Source organism: Lycium ferocissimum, chromosome 12 (genome assembly GCF_029784015.1).
Source record: "Lycium ferocissimum isolate CSIRO_LF1 chromosome 12, AGI_CSIRO_Lferr_CH_V1, whole genome shotgun sequence".
NCBI lineage: Eukaryota > Viridiplantae > Streptophyta > Magnoliopsida > Solanales > Solanaceae > Lycium > Lycium ferocissimum.
Genome location: NC_081353.1, coordinates 31,579,176 through 31,604,586, shown reverse-complemented (window position 1 = coordinate 31,604,586; position 25,411 = coordinate 31,579,176). Strand labels below are relative to the sequence as shown.

The 25,411-nt window shown below is 34.9% G+C and overlaps 2 protein-coding genes across 6 annotated transcripts; both read left to right on the top strand.

Annotated features, from left to right (window-relative positions):
• The first annotated feature begins 546 nt into the window (after nucleotides 1–546).
• Nucleotides 547–17,390, top strand: LOC132039886 (uncharacterized). 4 transcript variants are annotated; one of them, XM_059430436.1, is made up of 6 exons: nucleotides 605–651; nucleotides 3,502–3,561; nucleotides 12,514–12,707; nucleotides 14,236–14,320; nucleotides 16,834–16,899; nucleotides 16,985–17,390. In XM_059430436.1, the coding sequence occupies exons 2-6, from the start codon at nucleotides 3,526–3,528 to the stop codon at nucleotides 17,075–17,077; spliced, it is 474 nt and encodes a 157-aa protein (XP_059286419.1). In that variant the 5' UTR covers nucleotides 605–651; nucleotides 3,502–3,525; the 3' UTR covers nucleotides 17,078–17,390. The 4 variants fall into 4 exon arrangements, with proteins under 4 accessions (XP_059286417.1, XP_059286419.1, XP_059286418.1 ...); XM_059430434.1 differs by lacking the exon at nucleotides 3,502–3,561 and having other exon boundaries at nucleotides 547–710; XM_059430435.1 differs by lacking the exon at nucleotides 605–651 and having other exon boundaries at nucleotides 3,402–3,561.
• A 2,762-nt stretch (nucleotides 17,391–20,152) lies between these two features.
• LOC132040025 (cytochrome P450 CYP72A219-like) lies at nucleotides 20,153–24,819 on the top strand. Of its 2 annotated transcripts, XM_059430626.1 has the most exons (5): nucleotides 20,153–20,502; nucleotides 21,256–21,473; nucleotides 22,071–22,312; nucleotides 22,959–23,343; nucleotides 24,069–24,819. In XM_059430626.1, the coding sequence occupies exons 1-5, from the start codon at nucleotides 20,223–20,225 to the stop codon at nucleotides 24,531–24,533; spliced, it is 1,590 nt and encodes a 529-aa protein (XP_059286609.1). In that variant the 5' UTR covers nucleotides 20,153–20,222; the 3' UTR covers nucleotides 24,534–24,819. The 2 variants fall into 2 exon arrangements, with proteins under 2 accessions (XP_059286609.1, XP_059286610.1); XM_059430627.1 differs by lacking the exon at nucleotides 21,256–21,473 and having other exon boundaries at nucleotides 20,363–20,502.
• Nucleotides 24,820–25,411: the final 592 nt, after the last annotated feature.

Sequence of the window (25,411 nt, the reverse complement as noted above, 5' to 3'; positions counted from 1 at the left end):
ATGGCGAAATGGAAAGATCTTCAAGAAGTCGAATAAGCCAAGTAAGTTCGAGCGGTACTCGACGCATGGATCGATATTCGAAACTCGCCGAAGATAGCGAAATCGATGCTTGTTTCTTCGATTTCCATGAAATCGAGCCCCGCCTAACATAATGAAGAGACCGTAAACCGATTTACGAGATTCCGGGCAAGAAGCCCAATCTGCGTCGCAAAACGCAGTCAAAGAGAATGAAGGAGTAGAGGACAAAAGGATTCCCTGACCTGGATCGACAACAAAAGTTCTTCCCAATGAATTTTTTCAAGTTAAGGTCACTTTTTAAAGATTTTATTTAACGGATATAAAAATTCAAGACCGGATACTTTTGGAGACACCACGCGTCATTTCCACGTTGTAGACATTATAGTGGACCTCCAATAAGGACTTGTTTGGCTTAAATTCATCATCCATGTTAGGCCCAAATCCATGATCAGACTAGGAAGCCCAGCTCATCCAAACAGAAAAAATTACAAATTAAAAATTAAACTTCAGTCAACCTTTCTTTCTCTTCTTAATCAAATTTCAAAATTAGGGTTTTTAATTTCACTCATTTAGATCATAATACGACACCGTTTTGAGAGAAATCAGAAATGGCAAATCAAGGAGCAAAAAAGCGTAAAGAAGAAAACATTCGTCATATGAAGAAACTATTCCAAGTCATCATTGCCTGCAATGTAAATTTCTCCAATTAAAATTAATTTTTTTTTTTTTTTTTTTTGTGTGTGTGTATAGGTAATTTATTTATCGTAGGATTATTGTTGACTTTATTTCTATTCAATTTTTTTTATTAATTTTATTTGTTGATTCTGTTGAAGAATAATTCGAAGTTGTAGGAAAACAAATTTATTTAGGATTTAGTATTTGATATTTGTTTAATTCATGTCTAAATAGAATTTATAGTCGAATTATATAGGAATATGTTTTTCAATTTTATTTGCTTATTCTGTCGAAGAATAACTCAAGGTTATAGTAAAATAAATTTGTTTAGGATTTAGTATTTTATATTTATTCAATTCGTTGACTTTTACTTGTCACGTTTCGCTTCTCGAGACTCAATTTGACTAATCTTCGAAGCTAAATTGAACTAGATTAATTCAAAATCTTATAATTAAAATTTAGATGTTCGAATCGTCCCAAATTAAGTTTCTTAGTTTGATTAGACATGAAATTTAAGGAATAAAAGAGACTTTTGAATTTTGTGGTCCTAAATTGCCATGTAGGATGTTTGAATTGTCAACTTACTAAATATAGAAAGAGGCATTGTTTTTGGAATCCGACCAAAAAGGAAAGTAAGAAACTTAAATTGGAACGGAGGAGTATAAGTGGCAATCCATGTAGTTTGGCTCTCGAGAAACGAAACGTGACAAGTAAAAGTGAACAGAGGGAGTATATAAGAATACGTTTTTCAGTTTCTAGTCAAACTAGGTTTCGTAATATTATTAATAGGGATGCTACTAGCTATTTTTTGGTTTCGAGAATTGTAGTCAACATTCAAAAAATTATTGAGTTTATGAAAAAATATTCTTACTTCATATTCATTTTTTTTGTTTGTTGTTGTGTGTATAGGTAATTTATTTATTGGTGAGCTGGGATTTTCTATTCAAGTTTCACATGGAAGCATATCGTAGGATTATTGTTGACTTCTTTGGCTTATGCTTTACCGTACAAACAATTAACATAATCCACATGTTCTACAAAAACCTAGGCCGGTAATATATCAAACAAAAGCCAAAACACCAAAAAAATATATAATTCGAACACAAAATGAAAAAAACGCGAAAATGAATTGGAAGTGAAACTACACATACCCACAAATACCACCAGTACTCATATCAAATCCACCATCAAACATCTCCCCATTATTGCCATAACTTCGATAGTATGGAAAAACTATTGCTCAGCAGGAAATTTTTCTCTATACAAGTTTTAAGACGAGATTTTTTGAGCAAAACTTCGATAGGCTAGAGGTGCAAGCTAGCTGCGATGCGATGAACTCATTAGAGAAGAGGGAAGGAGCACATATTTGTTTTATATTATAATGGAAAATTGAAGAGCAGAAATTGGGAAATTTTTCTTTTTTCTCTGTTAACTTCAACCTTTACATGTATATATACAATTCTATGCTAGGGACTGTGTATGTGAATACTAATAAAATAAAGTGCTGACTAATTACAGCTACTACTAACTGATTTTGTATTCTAGCACAGCTGTACAATTTCTGAAATAATTACACATTGGATTCCTTACACGTATACTTTTATATCTATGTTTTATCTTCATTCTTTGTAGTTGGGCTTTTCCATATTTCTGCTAATGATGAACAGGCCCAATGTTGTGAATATGGCCCAATATCTCTATTTGTGGCCTTATGGAACAAAAGACCACTTTGGTCTTTTTCCTTTGTCTGTGCCGACAAAACCAAAGCAACATCAACATCATTTTGACTTTCTTGAACTGTCTTCTTCTTCTCCTTAGATCTTTCTTCCTCAGTTTCTTTTTCAAACCATTTCCTCCATTGTTGTGTAGAATAAAAGGTTCGAAATGGTTTGATCTCCAACATCCCCCTCAAATTGAGGAGAGAAGAAACCCCCAATTTGTTTAATAAATCGCGATGGGTGACCCCGTAAGAGGCTTCGTGAATAGATGCCTTGATTGAAGCTTGGAAGGAAGAAAGGATAAAGAAATTATGCCAGATTGCAGTTGTTGGCGAACAAAGTGACAATCAAGCTCCACATGCTTGGTTCGCTCATGGAAAACGGGGTTGCGAGCTATGTGTATGGCTGCCTGGCTATCGGAGTGAACTGGAACCGGTAGTGATGGCGAAATGGAAAGATCTTCAAGAAGTCGAATAAGCCAAGTAAGTTCAGCAGTTACTCGACGCATGGATCGATATTCGGCTTTTTGCCGAAGATAGCGAAATCGATGCTTGTTTCTTCGATTTCCATGAAATCGAAGCCCCGCCTAACATAATGAAGAGGCCGTAAACCGATTTACGAGATTCCGGCAAGAGCCCAATCGCGTCGCAAAACGCAACAAAGAGAATGAAGGAGTAGAGGACAAAAGGATTCCCCGACTCCGGATCGACAACAAAAGTTCTTCCCAATGAATTTTTTCAAGTTAAGGTCACTTTTTAAAGATTTTATTTAACGGATATAAAAATTCAAGACCGGATACTTTTGGAGACACCACGCGTCATTTCCACGTTGTAGACATTATAGTGGACCTCCAATAAGGACTTGTTTGGGCTTAAATTCATCATCCATGTTAGGCCCAAATCCATGATCAGACTAGGAAGCCCAGCTCATCCAAACAGAAAAAATTACAAATTAAAAATTAAACTTCAGTCAACCTTTCTTTCTCTTCTTAATCAAATTTCAAAATTAGGGTTTTTAATTTCACTCATTTAGATCATAATACGACACCGTTTTGAGAGAAATCAGAAATGGCAAATCAAGGAGCAAAAAGCGTAAAGAAGAAAACATTCGTCATATGAAGAAACTATTCCAAGTCATCATTGCCTGCAATGTAAATTTCTCCAATTAAAATTAATTTTTTTTTTTTTTTTTGTGTGTGTATAGGTAATTTATTTATCGTAGGATTATTGTTGACTTTATTTCTATTCAATTTTTTTTATTAATTTTATTTGTTGATTCTGTTGAAGAATAATTCGAAGTTGTAGGAAAACAAATTTATTTAGGATTTAGTATTTGATATTTGTTTAATTCATGTCTAAATAGAATTTATAGTCAGAATTATATAGGAATATGTTTTTCAATTTTATTTGCTTATTCTGTTGAAGAATAACTCAAGGTTATAGTAAAATAAATTTGTTTAGGATTTAGTATTTTATATTTATTCAATTCTGTTGACTTTTACTTGTCACGTTTCGCTTCTCGAGACTCAATTTGACTAATCTTCGAAGCTAAATTGAACTAGATTAATTCAAAATCTTATAATTAAAATTTAGATGTTCGAATCTGTCCCAAATTAAGTTTCTTAGTTTGATTAGACATGAAATTTAAGGAATAAAAAGAGACTTTTGAATTTTGTGGTCCTAAATTGCCATGTAGGATGTTTGAATTGTCAACTTACTAAATATAGAAAGAGGCATTGTTTTTGGGACTGACCAAAAAGGAAAGTAAAAACTTAAATTGGAACGGAGGGAGTATAAGTGGCAATCCATGTAGTTTGGCTCTCGAGAAACGAAACGTGACAAGTAAAAGTGAACAGAGGGAGTATATAAGAATACGTTTTTCAGTTTCTAGTCAAACTAGGTTTCGTAATATTATTAATAGGGATGCTACTAGCTATTTTTTGGTTTCGAGAATTGTAGTCAACATTCAAAAAATTATTGAGTTTATGAAAAAATATTCTTACTTCATATTCATTTTTTTTTGTTTGTTGTTGTGTGTATAGGTAATTTATTTATTGGTGAGAGGGGGATTTTCTATTCAAGTTTCACATGGAAGCATATCGTAGGATTATTGTTGACTTCTTTGGCTTATGCTTTACCGTACAAACAATTAACATAATCCACATGTTCTACAAAAACCTAAGGCGTAATATATCAAACAAAAAGCCAAAATGTACTCAAAAAATATATAATTCGTAACACAAAATGAAAACTCCACGAAAATGAATTGGAAGTGAAACTACACATACCCACAAATACCACCAGTACTCATATCAAATCCACCATCAAACATCTCCCCATTATTGCCATAACTTCGATAGTATGGAAAAACTATTGCTCAGCAGGAAATTTTTCTCTATACAAGTTTTAAGACGAGATTTTTGAGCAAAACTTCGATAGGCTAGAGGTGCAAGCTAGCTCTGCGATGCGATGAACTCATTAGAGAAGAGGGAAGGAGCACATATTTGTTTTATATTATAATGGAAAATTGAAGAGCAGAAATTGGGAAATTTTTCTTTTTTCTCTCGTTAACTTCAACCTTTACATGTATATATACAATTCTATGCTAGGGGCTGTGTATGTGAATACTAATAAAATAAAGTGCTTTGACTAATTACAAATACTACTACTAATCGATTTTGTATTCTAGCACAATTTTCGTACAATTTTACGAAATAATTACACATTGGATTCCTTACACGTATACTTTTATATCTATGTTTTATCTTCATTCTTTGTAGTTGGGCTTTTCCATATTTCGCTAATGATGAACAGTGCCCAATGTTGTGAATATGGCCCAATATCTCTATTTGTGGCCTTATGGAACAAAAGACCACTTTGGTCTTTTTCCTTTGTCCGTGCTTGACAAAACCAAAGCAACATCAACATCATTTTGACTTTCTTGAACCTGTTCTTCTTCTCCTTAGATCTTTCTTCCTCAGTTTCTTTCAAACCATTTCCTCCATTGTTGTGTAGAATAAAAGGTTCAGAAATGGTTTGATCTCCAACATCCCCCCTCAAATTGGAGGGGAGAGAAGAAACCCCCAATTTGTTTAATAAATCGCGATGGGTGACCCCCGTAAGAGGCTTCGTGAATAGATCTGCCAGTTGAAGCTTGGAAGGAAGAAAGGATAAAGAAATTATGCCGTATTGCGGTTGTTGGCGAACAAAGTGACAATCAAGCTCCACATGCTTGGTTCGCTCATGGAAAACGGGGTTGCGAGCTATGTGTATGGCTGCCTGGCTATCGGAGTGAACTGGAACCGGTAGTGATGGCGAAATGGAAAGATCTTCAAGAAGTCGAATAAGCCAAGTAAGTTCAGCAGTTACTCGACGCATGGATCGATATTCGGCTTCTGCCGAAGATAGCGAAATCGATGCTTGTTTCTTCGATTTCCATGAAATCGGAGCCCCGCCTAACATAATGAAGAGGCCAGAAACCGATTTACGAGATTCCGGGCAAGAAGCCCAATCTGCGTCGCAAAACGCAGTCAAAGAGAATGAAGGAGTAGAGGACAAAAGGATTCCCTGACCTGGATCGATGGAAAGATATTTGACAACCCGGAGTGCAGCAGAAAAATGAGTGACACTGGGATTTTGCATATATTGGCTGAGTTTTAACACAGCAAAACAGAGATCCGGCCTAGTGTGAGTAAGGTAATTGAGTTTCCCTACCAAATGTCTGTAAATTGTAGGATTTTCCATGGGAGGTGCATCATTAGTATATAATTTGTGTGCAGGATCAAGGGGAGATGTTACTTTAGAGAGATGTGAGCAATCAAACTCATCCAATAAATCCAAGGTAAACTTTCTTTGACTGACAATGAATCCCTGTTTTTCCCTTAAAACCTCCATACCCAAAAAATAATGAATGGCACCCAAATCTCTGACTTTGAATTCTGAACTAAGAAACTGCTTGAGTTGATTTATTTCATTCATGTCATTGCCTGTTAGCAATATGTCATCGACGTACACTGCTAGTATAGAAATAGAATCACCAGACCTCTTGAAGAATAAAGAATAGTCATTTAGGGAAGCTGTGTAGCCTTTGAAACTGAGCGCACCAGCAAGCCTTGCATACCATTGCCGTGAGGCTTGTTTGAGTCCATATAATGATTTCTTGAGTAGACAAACATGATTGGGACTAGGACCACTTAAACCTGCAGGAAACTTCATAAAAACTTCTTCTTGTAGAGTTCCATGTAAGAAAGCATTACTAACATCAAGTTGAGAAACTGTCCATCCCTTTTTGATGGCCACGCTTAATAGACACCTGATTGTGGTCATTTTGACCACAGGTGAAAAGGTTTCATTATAGTCGATTCCTTCCCTTTGAATGCCCCCTCTTACAACCAACCTTGCTTTCAACCTTTCAATTGTCCCATCTGATTTGTGTTTAACCTTGTATACCCATTTACAAGGCAAAGCCTTCTTCCCTTTAGGAAGTTCAACTACCTCCCAGGTTTGATTCATTTGTAAAGCTTCTAATTCAGAATCCATAGCTTGTTTCCAACCTGGATGTCTAGAAGCTTCTGAGAAACTGTTAGGTTCTGAAAGGGTGGATAGAGAATGTAGGATATGTTGGTTGTCAATAGAAAGGGCAGTAAAAGGAAAAGTGTTGGGATGAGTAGGTGCACTAAAGCAAGAGGGATTAAGATCAGTGACAAAAATGCTGTTACAGACATAGTCATTTAAGTATTTGGGTTGATGAGAGATTCTAGTGCTGTGTCTGGTAGGTATAGGTGATGGAATGTTTGTAGGACTGTTAGGAATGGAAACAGGGGACTGTATAGGAGAAAAAGGAGAGTGGTGGGGTGAGGAAATATCAGGTGTTTCACTAGTGGAGGCTGGAGGAGAGTTGGAAGTAGGTGTGATGATAACTGGAAAAGGATCCAGAATGGGTGAGGGTTCTTCTGATATGGGATTGACATTAGGAAATAAAGGGGGTGCAATAGAATGAGTAGAGGTGAAAGGGAAATGATTCTCATGAAAATGAACATCTCTAGACACAAAAACTTTTCTTGACTCAAAATCCAACAATTTGTAGCCTTTTTGACCTTGAGGATACCCTAGGAAAACACAAGGTCTAGCTCTTTCATCAAATTTGCCTCTCCCTTGAACCAAAGTAGAAGCATAACAGAGGCAACCAAAAGATCTTAAAGAGTGAAAATCTGGTTTTCTACCAAAAAGTATTTGATATGGACTTTTACCCTTAAGAACTTTAGAAGGTAGTCTATTAATGAGATGGGTTGCTGTCAAAATGCAATCTCCCCAGTAAGAAATGGGAACATGAGATTGAAAATATAGTCCTCTGGCAAGTTCCAAAAGGTTCCTATGCTTCCTTTCTACTACCCCATTTTGTTGTGGGGTGGCAGTGCAACTTGTTTGGTGTAAAATTCCTTGAGCAGATAGAAAAGCTGCTTCTTGGGTGCCTTTACCTAATTCCAAAGCATTGTCTGATCTAATGCACTTCACATGTACTTCAAACTGTCTTTCAACCATTTTGAGAAAAGATTTCAGCATAGGGAAAGCATTGGATTTAGTAGTTAATAAGAATGTCCAGGTACCCCTACTATAGTCATCCACTATAGTGAGGAAATATTTGTAACCATTGTAGGTAGCATGTTTGTAGGGCCCCCAAGTATCAATATGAATTAGTTCAAACATCCTCTTAGACTTAATGCTACTGATAGGAAAGGAGTTTCTTGTTTGTCTAGCTCTAGGACATATGTCACACACATATTCAAAATTAGTAGGAAAATGAATGAAATTGAACTTTTTCATTACTGGAAAAGGTAAGTGACCAAGTCTTACATGCCAAAGCTTTACATCAGAAACAGCAGTGGCACAAACTGTAGAAAGAGAACTAGGAACATGACTGGAATTTCTTCCTTCTTGAAGATTAAAAACGTTTGGACTAGACTTAGGACTTGAAACTCTAGGTTGCAGTAGGTAAAGCCCCTCCTTAACTTCACCAAAAACTTCTACCTTCTTCAAAGAATGGTCCTGCAACAGACACTTAGTAGTTGTAAAATAGATAATACTATCAATTTGAGTGCATAATCTATTTACTGAGAGCAAATTGTATTTGAAATACTGGGACATAAGCACATTGTTCGAGGTTAGATTGGGCAAGATAAGGGTACACTTCCGTATGTGTGACACAAATTTTAAAAGAGTTAGGAAGACTCATGTGTATAGGAGCGAGAGAAGTGCAATTAAGGAAGAAAAGGAATGTGAATTGTAACACGTATGTGTTCAAGCTCCCGAGTCTATAATCCATGTTTTTAGAGTTATAAACGTAAAAACAAGATCCCGAGTATTTCAAAATAGTACCAGCAATTGCATTTGCATTGATCCCTGATCCAGACCCCCTCCTTGTTCCATTTGAAGTTGTTTGAATATGTGAGCTATCTCTGTACATTGTTCCCTACTGAAATGTTGATTGTTGGGACTGAAATGTTGATTGTTAGCACTGAAATGTTGATTGTTGGGACTGAACTGTTGATTGTTAGCACTGAAAAGTTGATTGTTGGGACTGAACTGTTGATTGTTAAAGTGTTGATTTCTGTTCTGTAATTCATTTAGCTCCTGATGATTGATTAGGCTTTCCTCACCACCCATTCTTTGCATTTGCTTTTACTGTCCTTGATACTCCTTTTGATTAGTGAAAACAAAATCCTCGTGAAACCCTATGATCCTATAGCAATCACGCTCAACATGTCCCGTTTTTGTGACAATTAGTACAAACCGACATTTGGATTATATTTTGGTTTCTTCCACTTTGAATCTCGGTCGTCCAAAGAACACCTCCTGGTTTCTGAGGATAGTTCCCAAATCTTTGCCCTTGGTTTCCACTTTTGTAATTTTGATTCTGAAAACCAGATCTAGGGATGTTTCTCCCTTTGTTTGTCACCATGAATGATGCTGGATCTATGTGTAGTTGAGCATTAGCATAAATCTCCCTTTGGTTTTCATCTTGTAAAAGCAAGGAATATGCATAATCCATTTCAGGCAGAGGATTCATCATTAAAATGTTTCCTCTGGCCTGTGCATATACATCATTTAGTCCCATTAAAAATTGAATCATCCTTTGATCCAAAAATGACTTAGCTAGCTTTCTTTTTCCATCACAACTGCAGTTGCAGTTACAAACTATATCTGAGTTTAAAGAGTCTAATTCATCCCATATTCGTTTGATCTTTGTGAAATAAGTTGAAATATCAGTGGATCCTTACACTAACATGCTCAGTTCCTTTTGTAGGTGAAAGAGCTTAGCACCATTTGACCTCCCAAATCTGTGTTCAAGAAGCATCGTCCCAAAGCTCTTTGGCTGTTTTTGAAAAAATCACACTGTCCTTAATATCTTTAGACAATGAGTTCAACAACCAAGCAATGACCATGTCATTGCAAAGAACTCCATTGTTCAAAGTCAGTGGAGTTCAGATCTGGTGCCTTAACAACCCCATTGATAAACCCCAATTTCTTCTTTGCTGAAAGGGAGATGAGAACAGACCTTCTCCAAGCTGGGTACCCTTTCCCATCAAAGACTACACTTACAAGGTTCATCCCAGGTGTGTCTGAAGGATGAAGATGGTAAGGGCTGTTAGAGTCGACTGGAACCATATTTCCAGTCTGTGCTACAGTGGCGTTTTCAGTCTGATCAGGCATTATGAATGAACAACAATTGAGATATAAAGAGAGATTGATTTTGATGGTGAAGAAAGAGATTGGATCGAGCTTACTGCTCTGATACCATAATGGAAAATTGAAGAGCAGAAATTGGGAAATTTTTCTTTCTTCTCTGTTAACTTCAACCTTTACATGTATATATACAATTCTATGCTAGGGACTGTGTATGTGAATACTAATAAAATAAAGTCTTGACTAATTACGGCTACTACTAAGCGATTTTGTATTCTAGCAATTTGTACAATTTTACGAAATAATTACACATTGGATTCCTTACACGTATACTTTTATATCTATGTTTTATCTTCATTCTTTGTAGTTGGGCTTTTCCATATTTCGCAACGATGATGAACAGGCTAATGTTGTGAATATGGCCCAATATCTCTATTTGGGCTATGGAACAAAAGACCACTTTAGTCTTTTTCCTTGTCCGTGCCGACAAAACCAAAGCAACATCAACATCATTTTGACTTTCTTGAACCGTCTTCTTCTTCTCCTTAGATCTTTCTTCCTCAGTTTCTTTCAAACCATTTCCTCCATTGTTGTGTAGAATAAAAGGTTCAGAAATGGTTTGATCTCCAACATATTATAATTAAAAAATATTAAATTGTCGCTAAATGTGTCTATTAACTTATAAAATTTTAGACAATGGTCTAACATTTTTTCATAAAATTATCAATTTACTTAAAAGAAATTTTTAGACTGTAATCTCCATAAATTGCAAGAGAATAAAAGAATGATCATCTCCGTTCAGAGTTTGTCTCGGTAGGGGACTGCACTATTGTATTGAATCAATAAAAAAAGAGTCAATGTTTACTAAATACACTATTGTTCATATTGTATTTCGCGCAACATTACTTTTCTTATGTATTTTTCCTAACTTCTTCTGCTTCTATTTTAAGTGTATTTGAGTGTATTTTCGTCATATGTATTTGACTCATATTGTATCTCATATGTATTTGATGTCACATGTATTTAAACTTTATTTAAATGTATGTAAGAAAAAAAATATTGTTGGCCAGATTCGAACCTGAGCGGGCAGGGTAAGAGCCTCGCCCAATAACCACTTCAGTCACTCCAACTTCATGCATTTTGATGTAGCTACAGATGGTAATTTACAAAATCACTGTAACTACAAAATATAAATAAACTAAAAGATAGTTATTATCAATAATTACTTCTTAGAAAAAGCTACACCAAGTAAAAATTCCTACTAATAATTGTCCCAAAAATAGAAAATCCCCCCAAAAAATTGTGGACATTATAGTGGACCTCCAATAAGGACTTGTTTGGGCTTGGGCTCTATGAACTGGGCTTAAATTCATCATCCACACAGTCCTTAATTAAAAATTAAAACCACGTCACCTTTCTTCTTCTCCTTCTTCATCATCTCTTAATTCCCAAATTTCATAAAATTCAATCTTTCAAAATTAGGGTTTTCAATTTCACTCATTTAGATCATAATACGACACCGTTTTAAGAGAAATCAGAAATGGCAAATCAAGGAGCAAAAAAGCGTAAAGAGGAAAATATTCGTCATATGAAGAAACTCTTTCAAGTCATCATTGCCTGCAACGTAAAATTCCCATCATTTTTTTATTTAATTTTATTTGTCAAAGTTGTAGGAAAATAAATTTGTTTAGGAATACATTTTTATATGTTACCTGTCTCAAAAAAAAAAAAAATTTAAAAAAATACAGGAATGCATTTTTCAATTTCTAGTCAATTTTATTTATTTATTCTGTTGAAAAATGATTCAAAGTTGTTGGAAATTTTTTGGTGTGAAGATTAGTTATGCTGAGATTAGTTATACTGAGATTAGTTATCCTGATATTATTTCTTATTGACTGTTTAGTTTGTTGTATTAAAATAACATGCATTGCATAAATTCTAAGAAAAAGTTATTTGTTTACAAAAATACCCTCCACCTTATTTAGTAGAAAAAGTGTTTTGAGGTACCTTAGGGTTATTTTTTATCATTTTCATTGTTTTGTCTAGGGATAACTAATTCCGGTAGTGGTATTATTCCACCATCTGGCAGGGATAACTTATCCCGGTACTATTTCTAATCTTGGGACAAGTTACTATTTCTAATCCTGGTATAACTTGTCCCAGGAACAAGGGATAAGAGAATACTAAATTTTTATCCTAGGACTATTTATGCTTGTCCAGCATACCAACCGACCCCTTATAGTCAGAGTTATATCGGAATACGTTTTTCAATTTCTAGTCAAACTAGGTTTCGTACTATTATTAATAGGGATGCTACTAGCTATTTTCTGGTTTTGAGAATTGCAGCCAACATTTGAATATTTATTGTATTTATGTATAAATATTTTTCCTTCATATTCAATTACTTTTTGTGTGTATAGGTAATTTATTTATTGGTGAGAGCTGGGATTTTCTATTCAAGTTTCACATGGAAGCATATCGTAGGATTATTGTTGACTTCTTTGGCTTATGCTTTACCGTACAAACAATTAGATTCAATGGCAAAGCCAAGTTATGGCAATGATGGGGAGATGTTTGATGGTGGATTTGATATGAGTACTGGTGGTATATGTGGGTATGTGTAGTTTCACTTCCAATTCATTTTCGTCAGTTTTTATTTTGTGTTCTGAATTATATATTTTTTGAGCTGTTTTGGCTTTTGTTTGATATATTACCGGCCTAGGTTTTTGTAGAACATGTGGATTATGTTACATGGACTCAAGTGTGAGATGAGTACTGACTTGGGTATGATCAATTTTTAGTTGGTTAAAGTGGGTGCATTCAATTTTTTTTTTTATTTTGATAACTCTGGTGTCTAGGTCAGCTTGCGCACACCTTGACTAATTTCACGGGGTAACTATTGCCTCCCACCAACACAGATATTTGATAACTCTGTCCACCAAGGCTTGGACAGATAGGAAGAAATCACCTAGTGTTTTTTGCCTCCTTGGGATTCGAACCTGAAACCTCGTGGTTCTCACCCCACTTTATTGACCACTAGGTCACACCCTTGGGTGCGGCTGCATTCAATTTGTAGTAGGTTTTGAGTGTACTTGGAAGGATCTCCCCCATATCACCCATATTTGAACCGATGATGAAATGGAAAGACAAACATAAATGATGAGTAGATGAATGAAGAGTGTTCTGTTTTTTTTTTTTTTTGGTAACCATTGTGTCTGGGCCAACTTGCACTCACCTTTGACGAATTCCTCGGGGTACCTGCTACTTGACTATGCTAGAAATATATTACTCGTAGTTATGTTGAAATGCTGTCCTATCTTTAAGCTTTTCCCCTTATTTTGGGTAATCATCTGTTGATATCCATTTGTGTGTTGAAGTTGTGGTTCAACTAGTGATGGAGTTGAACATTTGGACTCCTTAGATGGATGATATTTAGAGGTTTATTCATCAGGAAGAAAAGCTATCATAATTGCATTTTCTTTCCTGTCTTGTCTTATTATCCAGCGTTGTGGGTGGCCATTTGGAAAATAAAACGCGAAGGTGAAGGTGTCTTGTTATCACATTGGGAAAATAAGAGGCGAAGGCGTTTGTCCAATTTTAAAAATGAAATGTCTTTGCTCTGACAAGTATCATTTGTCCTCTTTATTTCAAAATGAGCGAGGGAAAAGCATCTCATTTGATTTCATGCCTTCTCTCTGACTAACAAGTATGTGATTTGCATTGGTTGGGTAAGATTTAGGACGGGTGCTGGCTGATGTATTAGCTCTACTAAAGGAGGCATGTCAAACTACTAAGTGTTTCTTTTTCTATCACCGAGGCCCACTACATATCAATTTCCTTGTATAAAAAGTTCTATATATTAATTATATTCTTTGGGTTTGTGGGGGAGGGGGAAGATTGGGGGATAATTAAATGCCAACTACTAGTATGCAATGGTCGCTTTTTAATGTGTATATAGGGAGACTGCTTGTTGCATTCTAAAATTTGAACTTGGCTTCAAGTTGTAATTTTGCGTGTGAATATGCTCAGTCTTATTGATCTTGTGTTCCTACCAAAAGTACTAGCTTTGTGGTAACTTCATAATCTCCTGCTCCATTTTGTTTGGAAATATTATCCTACCTTGCTATGAATCTTGCTTGCAGATATTTACATGATATAATCTACATTACATGTTTCGTGCAATTGGCTTCTATCATCTCCGACAAGTTCTGGTACACATATCTAGTGGTAAGTTTATTCTTCTACCTCTATCGATGCTTTACTTACATTTCATAGTCATCGTTTTGCATTTTGAGAATGGATCAGAGCATATAATTAGTAGGCAATATCCATATTTACTGCAGCCAAAATTTTATAAACATAAAGCATTGGCAATGTGGTATTTCTGTTGTCTCTCTTCTTGGTATGATCTATAGTTTGTCTAGCCATCACCACAATGTCTTATTGATGACGTTGGAGAAACAGTCCTTTTTGATCTTTCGTCAACATGCAATGATTTTTGGACAACTTTGGTTGATTTCTGAGTGAAAAGGATGCACCTTAAGAAAGAAGAAAATAAGTTGACTTCCCCATCATTCTTCCATGTATCTGGTTGGGACTAGTATAGATTTCAGATAACTTTAAGAGTAATTTTTGTTTTGTTCCCGACACGAGGAGCTTTGCATGAGATCGAAACTTTATATTTTTGTTAGTAAAGTTGAAACGTTATTTGAGGAATTGTTTTCTACAGTTGAGCCCTCCTCCCAATTCTATGTCTTGTGAAGGTGCTTGACAAAGCAATGCCTGTCATAATATCAATTAGAGCCTTATTCATCAACCAGATACACACCCCACCCCACCCCCCCCCACACACACACACACATATCTATAGATAGTTGTTTGCTTGAGGAGAGAGGGAAAGCAGAAGGAGAAAAGAGATACCAAGTTTTCCAAAATGAAAACCTCTTGACGTCCAGAGGGATTTGTTTCCTTCACAATTTGGTAAAGTAGATGGCTTCATTGCATTATTAAAACGGGCGCTTTTGCTAGAGTAGAGTGAAGGGATTGTTACGCATGTCCTGGTCCATGCCAAAATCCACTAGGGAGCTACTGCAATGTTGGAACAAAGAAGGGATGTGCAAGAAATCGCAAAAGACTTGGAATACCATCCCTCAAGCCATTTGGTGGACGGTTTGGCTTGAAAGAAATGACAGAATTTTTTAAGGCCATAGGAGAAATTTACATAGTCTTAAACAAAGATGTCTTATTTTGGTAGCTTTTTGGTGCAACCTGGTTATTGTATAGGATGTTAATGTAATTTTAGATACAATTCGGGATCTGCACGATCTGTAGTTATGTTTTATCGCACTGTCTTAGCGCAAGCATTTATAAAATCTTTGATTACTTTCCCCCCCCCCCCAAAAAAAAAAAAAATCTTCTGATGATTTTGCAAAAGATTTCCCTTTAAGGCGAAACCAAGACAATTGTCTTTTAGGGTGTTTTTGTTTCAAGGAAATTAGTAACTCAATTTGGCAAATTCTCAGGAATGAAGGGCACTAGTCGAGATAATTTATCAATTCCGTTCTTATATTAGAGAAGGAAATGTTTTTAACTTGCTTTAATCGTACTTTTGGAGATCTTAGAAGGTGCACATTTTTCATTTAAGTCTAGCCGCCCCGATCTCACCAGCTGCTTGTGGGCTACAGCAGGCTCCCAATAGATGTTTGGATTAGTCAAGGTGCAGGGGAGCTGGCCTGAATGCTAGTGTGTCATCCAAAAGGGAAAAAGTTAAGGAGTTCCTCAGAATCTAGCTTTATGGAAGTTGTCTAGCGAAATTGCACCACTCCTTTTGTCAACCTTTTTAACGATCATTTTTCTCCTTATTGTCTTTTTTTGAGGGGTCGACACTGGAACCTCTCATTTCTGTAATGCTTGACTCATGTCTGGGAATGGTGATAGGCACAGATACCTTGTGATCCCATCAGCACTAGTAGTTGATATATATGATTGGTAGGAAATATATGGGGTGTCAAATGGGCGGGTTGGGCTGGATTTGGGCGGGTTAGAATTGGATGAGTTAATAAATATGCGGGTTCATTGACCCGCCCAAAAGTTACTTGGGCTGACGGGTTGGGCTTAAATAGGCTGACAAGCGGGTCATAACCCAACCTGATCAATTCTTACAAAGTTTTAATTTCTTTATTTGTTTTTTTTATAATTGAAGTACCTAATAAATTTATTTCTTCTTTATTATGGTTATATATAACATATCAAATAAAAACGTCTTTTCAAAAATGTTTTGACAAGGTTTCAATGGATCAATTTGGGCTACATATCAACCCAATTTTTAGATTTGGCTAAAATGGGTTGGACTAAAATGGGCTGAGCTAATAAACGGGCGGGTTAAACTTGAGCGGGTTGGGCGAGTTATATTTTCAGGGGAAATATACAATACAACGGAGAATTTTGAAGTTTAGTTCGGGAAATGAAGAAAGATGGTGAAAGTGCAGTCATGAAGAGAGGAAGCAAACAAAAGATGGTGCTGCTAAGCGAGTTCATGTTGTATTTTTCTCTCTTCATGAAAAAAAAAAGTTTGTGTTTTCCAGAAACAACAATTGTGAAGAGCTCCTTTCTGCAAAGTCTGTTTCTGTGTGCACACAGGCGAGCATTGAGTAGCTCTTACACTTGTGTTAGTTAAATAACTAATGGAACATTTATGTTGTTTGATGGATCTATACTAAAATTATTGTTTCCCTTTTCAGATACCTGCATTTGCAGCGTACAAGCTCTCCGGATTTTTCAAAGGATTTTTACCTCAAGGTTCAGAGGTTTGTGTTAATAATGGTGAATCAAATCTTCATAGATCAAACAATGTCTTAACTGAGTACCCTAATGTTTTTCATGATTATCCAGGATGCTGAAGAGGACGAGAAGACCAGAAAGAAGAGAGAAAAACTGGAGAAGAAAGCTTCAAGAACCAAATTCATCAAAACAAGAGCCCGTTAATTCAGCATTCTACTGTAATGATGTAGGTGTCTCTGAGACCTATGCATTGGGTGATGATTAACGGTTGCCCTCGATGTCAGAAAAATGTGGTTAGCACACGAGTTATCTCGAGACTGGAGATCGATGTACTATGATGTTGTTGGAAATTATTGCGTTGGGTACACTTTGTAGGATTGCCAGATACACAAACGCATTTTTGTCTGTTTAATATATCTGTGTATGTCTTTGGTCAGCTGACTAAATCTCCAGATCCCCTTTTCAAGAACCTGTACCATTGGACATAATCTAAGTGATATGCAGTTATAATGTGCCATCCATTGAGCTATTATGCTGTGCTATTTATCATGACAATTGAAAATTCGGAAAAGGGCCAAAAATACCCCTAACATCTGATTTGTTTATTTGTGTAACCTATCAGTTTATAGAAGCTCCCAACGTTATTTTCAGTTTCAAATATATCTTTGGACAAGAAAAAGGTCCAAATATGCCATCGCACCATCGGTGGAACCATGGTGAGGTATATACTAATCTTTTTAGTTGTTTGAGGTATATATGTACATTTTCAATTGCTCAGGAGTATGTTTCAAATTATGCAAGGGGTATCAAATTATGCAGGGGGTATATTTTTACTTTTTCAATTACTCATCAGTCATCAGTGCATTTGCTATTGAAAGAGTGGGAGTTACTATATGTTTTCTTGAATTTGAATTTTTCCTCATGTGCATACCCATTTTAGCTTTTCTTTTAACATTGCTATGTCATTGAAATGATTATATATTTTTTTTAACTTTTTGATTGTACTCCTATTTCATTGTTTTCGATATAGACCATGCTACCCGACTTATGATCAAACACATGTTTTAGATTAAATAAATGCTACACATCTAGCTTTTACTACAAAGAACTAAACATAAATATAAATTTCGTTGATTATTATTAATAATTAATAATCGTTGTATAATGCGTTTGCAAAAATGCTAAATAAATAAATGTGATAAACAACCCGTTCCTTTTATGCTAAGGAAGTAAATGTTACGCCAAAGCTTGTAACCCATTCCTTTTATGCTAAGGAAGTAAATGTTAGGCCAACGCTTGTGGTAGGATGAATGTGTTCTTTGTTTTTAACTAGAGGTCTTGTAAATATTCTAGTCTCATCTCAATGATCATGTACAAAGTTTGGGATGCCAAACTTAACTTGTAACTTTTTGCACATCAATGATCAATGGAGGCTCAGTTTAAATAAAAAAAATAAAAAAATTAGAGGTCTTGGATTCGAGTTCTGGGTACAGAAAAAATTTCTCGTAGGGAGCGTTTTTTTCTTTAATGAATTTTATGTGCACATAAATCTGAATTAGTCGAACTCAATGCAGGTACTGGACATCCGGTGAGAAAAAAAGAAAGTAAACGTTAAGTAATTCACTTTAAGTGATCGACAAACCTTGTTACAAATGTCACGTGGAATCATAGGTTTAGTTATTGCGTTTTCGTCATGCATGATGTCTTCTTGTTTGGTACAATTTTTTAATTTAATTGTAAGGAAAAATGGTACTTCTAAGTAATTTACAATGACAACACACATCCAGATAACTTTTTCTCTTTCTACTTACGGTAATATTTTTGTTCGGATTAAGAAAAAAAAAAAAAAAGTTAAGACTTTGACTTCTTGTGAGACTAAAGATTCGAATTTCCTTAAGATGCTAACTTAAGAACTAAGATTGACCGATGCGTTTTAGGTGGCATTTGGTTAAATTTTTTTTAGAAAATAGTATCATTTGTAAAAAAAAACAAAAAAAAAAAATTGAAAATTTTAAGGTGCGTTTCAAAATATGTGAAATAGAGATTCTCAACCCCACAACAGGTTGCGGCGGAACGATAAGTATTTCTTTATTTTTAATAAGAAATTTTGGATTTAAGTTTTGAGAATTAAATCGTTGTACGTAGGGAGGGCCTTACCCCCAAGTGGGACTTTTCAGTGCATTCGAATTATTTCGGTCCCAAAACATGTATTAATACCAATTTTAGAGTCTCAATTAATTTGAATTTGCATTGGGTTTAAAGTCCGATAAAAGGAGAGTAACTCTCAATCAATTTTTTTTGTACTCTCGGATCGAACCCAAAACTTTTAAGTAAGAGTAGGCGCATCATATCCACCCTGCAGTGTCCCACAACTCTTGGTGGTCCACTTTATTTCCCCCGCCTCTCCCCCTACCCCTACCCCCAAACTAAATTATTGTTCTAGTCAACCTTAGAGTATATATAAACAAAAAATATGTAGTTGTCAACCAAGAGTACAAGACAACTTGGTTAAGTAAAAGAAGAAACTTCATCCTCATTTCCTGCCATGTGTATTCATTGATTGGTCATAAATCATTAATATCTTTATTGCACTGATTTTGACATAAGGGCGTGTTTGGCATGATGGAGTAATTTTTAAAAAAATGTTTCTTCAAAAGATAAACTTATTTTTTTGGTAAAACACTTTTCAATGTACGATTAGAAAGTAGAAATTATTTTAGGAAAATACATTTATGAAAGACTGATAATAATATTAACAAACTGGACTGTGTCGAGATGAAATTTTTGAGTATTAAATATTTATAATGATATTTAAATGTTGGTTAAAGCAGTGTTATGAAGTTAAAATTTGAGATAATTATGAAGGAAGATAATTTCCATCTATCAGTGAAGTAAGTGATTTTCTTTTAATGAGAAACAATGTTGCCAACAATATCATAACATAAAAAAAAAAAAAAAAAAAAAAAAAGGAATTTTCTACGTAATTTACCGCTAATATGGTGTTACATAGCTGTAACTAACCTTGATCATTTGACAATGCATCATTAATCCGTCGTTAAATAAAATTAACAATGAGATTTTGTTGTTTAGAACAAAAGTTGTCTGTCGCTAATTTTTTGCTTTTCGCCATATACACACGAAAAATGTTTTTTTTTTTTTTTTGGAAAAATACTTTTTGATATTCTCAATCAAGCCAAACACTCCCTTGATTGTATTATGAAACTTCTGTTGATAAGACGACCCATTCTTCTTCACAACCACTATATATTGGGTTACATGTCAAAGAGTACTAGGACACTATAAAAGAAAGCTCCATACTAGAAACATTATTTTGAAAAAAAAATAAAAAATGGTGCAGATAAATAGCAAAGTTGCTGTTTCATTGGTGGTTGTGTTAGTTATTCTGAGATGGGTATGGAAATTCTTGAATTGGGTGTGGATTCATCCAAAAAATTTGGAAAAAAGACTCAAAATGGAAGGTTTCAAAGGAAGCTCTTATAAGCTTTTACTTGGAGATATGAAGGAGATTAATACAATGGTTGAAGAAGCAAAATCTAAGCCTATTAACTTCACTAATGACTATGTGTCTAGAGTTTTGCCTCACTTCACCAAGTTGATGATGCAATATGGTATGTAATATGTTATTATTTCCGTTTTAATTTATATGACATAATTTGATTGGATATATATATATATATTTTGATCAGGAGAAGTTGTGTCCGTGTCAGTTCTTTCAAGCATCTATTACTCTTGGAGGATCCAACACACATTCATCGACATTTTTGAAGAGTCCGGATAATACAGAACACGAAGTTTAAGAAAGAAATAAAGAATTTTAGAACTTATGATCTTTAACATGTCATGCCATAACATGTATATGGAGAAAAGACTGTAAATATGAAAAAACCTTATTGTGGGCACTGCTACAAGGAATTTTTACAGTGTCAATTTAATGAACTGATTATGCCATGCTTTTATCTATTTTCTAGGTTATCATATCAGGATTTGATATAAAAATTGTTGGTTCGAGTCAACTTAACTTGATAGAGTAAGAAGAAAGTTATGCTGTTAGTCTATATAACTTGAACTCTTTCAAGTTTGAAGTTTTATGCACTTGCAGTATATAAAGCATTTACACAATACGGTAAATACACGTAAATCTCTAAAATAAGCTTTAATGATAATCTGATAAAAATAGTATTGTAACTAACATGCTATCACAAGTTAAATTACATTGATAGAATAAAATATTTTTACACTTAATGTGTCTTAGATATAAAATAGAGCTCAGTTTAATTCTTGCATCTCTTTAACATCCTTAGAAGATTTTATTAGTGTGAGATATGGGTCTTCTCTACTCTTAGCTGGTTCATATCTTGTAGGTAAGAATTGTTTTATGTGGTTGGGGCCAAAACCAACAATGATCATCACAGAACCTGAATTAATAAGGGAAATTTTATCAAAAAGTTACATTTACCAGAAGATTCAAAGCAATCCAATCACTAGGTTGCTAGCACAAGGACTAGCAAGTTATGAAACAGAGAAGTGGGCTAAGCATAGAAGAATTATCAACCCTGCATTTCACCTTGACAAATTGAAGGTATAGCTTTACCATACTATTTGATAAGTATACTTTTGTCCTTAATCAGAGGTTTTTGGGTTGAGTCCTGGTACGAAGTCGCCTTTGTTAGTGAGTACATTATCTCCCAAATGTGGGATTTTCCGGAACGAATCCAGATTTAGTTGGCTCCTAATACAGGTACCGGATATCGGGTGGAAAATCAAAAAATTATATCCTATTTTTTATTGAAGTTTTCACTTAATGTTCGACGCCCACTTTAGGGTCGGATTAATCGGGATTCGCATCGGGAAGTCCCATTTTAAGGGCAAACCGCACCCTACCAAAGGCGACTCCATTTCTAGGAGGCTCGAATCTGAAATCTCCGATAATAGATGCTATCACACATACAATCCTACTCAATTCAATGACATTGTTTGATCTTAAGGGATTCTCTTATAATTTTGCACTTAAAGATTTATTTCTTGGTTTCATCTCGTCATTAATGACTTGACTACTTTTGGATAATAATAGATAAGAGTGGAATAATACATAGAATTGGATACTTGTATCTTTCGATCCAAGTCTCTTATATTGAGTCTTAATAACCATGATTAATTGAACTTTTTGTGTATATAGCATATGCTACCAGAATTCTACTTGAGTTGTTGTGACATGCTCAGCAAATGGGGAAATATAGTTTCATCAGAGGGATCAGAGATAGATGTGTGGCCTTTTTTGCAAACTCTGACAAGTGATGCAATTTCAAGAACTGCCTTTGGTAGTAACTATGAAGAAGGGAGGCAAATATTTGAGCTTCAAAAAGAACTAGCTGATTTAATTTTACAAACAGCAAGGTGGCTTTATATCCCTGGATGGAGGTAAATTTGGACTTACAAATTATATACTATACAACAACAATAATAACAATGCTTCAGCCCCAAATAAGTTATGCTTGCTATTTGAATGCTAGCTTCTTCATTTGAGCTCATTTCATGTCATCATACTACTATATATGCCAATAAAAAATAGTTTGTGACTTGACTGATATAATGAGTAAAATCCGCGGTGACTGAACTTTATCTATGATAGCAATAAAGTCAGAAGACCATTTTCTTGTCGCGTTAAAGTGATTGAACTATGTGTGAATTGCTTAAAAGATACAGACGACCAAAAGGTCAAATTTCCAGCTCAAAAACATACAAATGACAGAAAATAATAAGTTCATCATGTAAATTTATTTTTTGTATATTTTATGACAATAACAAAAATTAAATGAAACCATAAAAAAAGGAGAAAAAGGATTGAACGACGCCATATATTTGGCATTTCGGTTTTTGTATTTTCCGAGCAATTCACGAATAGACTGAAGATAGTTTTGTGACTTTACTGTTAGATATTGAGTAAAGCTCCATTATTTTAATATGCCAAATAATAGTTTCATGACTTTATAACTATATTATATATTTAATTTAATGATCATACGTGAATTTAACCCTTTATACTTGGTATATGCTTTATCAATAGGTTTGTGCCAACAAAAAGGAACAAGAGGGTGAAGCAAATTGCAAATGAAGTAAGATCATTAGTGTTGGGAATTATCAACAAAAGAATTAGGGAAATGAAGGAAGGAGAAGCTACAAAAGATGACTTATTAGGTATATTATTGGAATCAAATTTCAAAGAAATACAAATGCATGAAAACAAGAACTTTGGTATGACAATTGATGATGTGATTGAAGAATGCAAATTGTTTTATTTTGCTGGTCAAGAGACTACTTCAGTATTACTTGTTTGGACTTTGATTTTATTGAGCAAGCATTTGGATTGGCAAGAAAAAGCTAGACAAGAGGTTCAACAAGTATTTGGGAGTAACAAACCTGACCATGACTCATTGAATCAACTGAAAGTTGTAAGTACAAATTCTTGTTATTCAAAATTTGAGTTGTGTTTGATACGGCGAAAGTCATTTTCCAGGAAAATGCTCTTTGTGATTAGAAGGTCAATTTCCCACTGAAGTCATTTACCTTGGAAGACATTTCTCCGTCAAAACAAAGAAAATGACTTTTGGGCGCCAGTCATTTTTCTTCGATTATCTTGACTTCTATTACCTGCCCCAACTAACACTTAAAAACTTATTAAATCAAAATATTCACCAAGCAACTTTTCGATATGAAGGGGAGGCGTGGAGCAACTGTAAAGTAGTCTTTGTGTAACCTATATGTTATGGGTTCAAGTTGGTGTTATTTGATGCTTGTGTCAGTGTAAGTTGCTTACATTACCCCTCCTTTGGGGTGTGGCTCTTCCCTAGACCCTGTGTGAATGCGAAATGCTTCATGTACCGGGCTACCCTTTTTAAAAGCTTTTCAATATGCTAATATTAATCTTATAGTTTTTCAGAAAATGTTCTTCACTCACCAACAAAAATACTTGAAAACATATTGCAGGAAAAATACTTTCCAAGAAAAATATATTACAATATATATACCAAAACATACATTTTTCTTCAGAAAATATTTTTCACTCACCACTCAACACAAAAAAATATTCTCTATTGAGAACATTTTCTGTGGATGACTTCTGTCGTACCAAACACGCTGACATTTCACTATTTTCACTACTTATTTCTTTCAACAGGTAACAATGATATTCAATGAGGTTCTAAGGTTATATCCACCAGCAGTTATGATTGGTAGAAGGGTACACAAGGAGACCAAATTAGGAAACTTGTCACTGCCTGAAGGGATGTTGCTACTGTTACCAGCAATATTTTTGCAACATGACAATGAAATATGGGGTGATGATGCAAAGGAATTTAATCCAGAAAGGTTTAGTGAAGGAATTAATAAAGCAACAAAGGGTAAATTTGCATATTTTCCATTTAGTTGGGGACCAAGAATATGCATTGGACAAAATTTTGCTATGTTAGAGGCAAAAATGGCACTTGCAATGATTCTACAACACTATGCTTTTGAGCTCTCTCCATCTTATGCACATGCTCCTCATACAGTTATCACTCTTCAACCTCAACATGGTGCTCCATTGATTTTGCGCAAGTTGGAGGTCGGACCACATCAGAATTCCGAAGTTAAGCACGCTTGAGCGAAAAAAATATTAACAAGTGCGGCTCCTAGGAAGTTCGTGTTGTGTCCCTCCTTCAGCTCGTCCCAACTCGTTTGGAATTGAGGCATAGTTATTGTAGCCGTTAAGCGTACTCGGACGAAGACCATACTAGCTTGACTGACCCCTAGAGAATCCTTATGTTGCTTTCTTCTTTCAGCCGGTTCCAACTTATTTGGTATTGAGGCATAGTTATTTTAATAAATTTGTCATATCCACTCTAGATACTCTATTTTCTTTTATTGTAGAACTTCTGTGTTTCCTTGTACTTTGAGAGATCCATCACCTCTTTTATTTCTTTGGCTAATACAGAGCATACTTTCTCTTAATTATGTAATGGTGTTTTACAAGGGAAAAAAAAAAGATTTTCGGAACTCAGTGATATAAAATGATATAAAATGTGTCACACTTCGCTAAAGATTCAAGATTCCAACTTCACGAATTTTTATCTATTTTTTTTTTTTAAAACCACTAAACCCGTTGCACTTCTGAGATTATCAATTTAGAATCTAATATTTGTTGCAAAATTTATTCATACATATGCATCTATGATCCTTGTCAAAATTGTGAGTTCAATTGAACCCATATTGCATCCAACAAAAGCCCACCTATTTGTCTACTGCAATAAAAATTAGTTTACGAACATGTCTAGTCTACCAAAGTAGACAGTTTCTCATGGGTATAACATAGCCTAGAGCTGATCATAATCAAGTGATCATTAAACTAAAACCAGTGCATCCAAAGATAGACATAGGTACTGTAATATATTGCCCAAGTAGTCCAACATGATATCCCAATGATACTCAAAACTTGTATTGGTCAATCTCAAGAATGAACAGTCCAAAATCTCAGAACATAAA

Coding starts and splice junctions, on each gene's coding strand:
- LOC132039886 (XM_059430434.1), top strand. CDS start 627: ATGGCAAATCAAGGAGCAAAAAAGCGTAAAGAAGAAAACATTCGTCAT. Junction 711..12,513: donor AAGTCATCATTGCCTGCAAT/GTAAATTTCTCC, acceptor TTGTGTGTATAG/GTAATTTATTTATTGGTGAG. Junction 12,708..14,235: donor AGTACTGGTGGTATATGTGG/GTATGTGTAGTT, acceptor TCTTGCTTGCAG/ATATTTACATGATATAATCT.
- LOC132040025 (XM_059430626.1), top strand. CDS start 20,223: ATGGTGCAGATAAATAGCAAAGTTGCTGTTTCATTGGTGGTTGTGTTA. Junction 20,503..21,255: donor CAAGTTGATGATGCAATATG/GTATGTAATATG, acceptor CATATCTTGTAG/GTAAGAATTGTTTTATGTGG. Junction 21,474..22,070: donor TTCACCTTGACAAATTGAAG/GTATAGCTTTAC, acceptor TTGTGTATATAG/CATATGCTACCAGAATTCTA.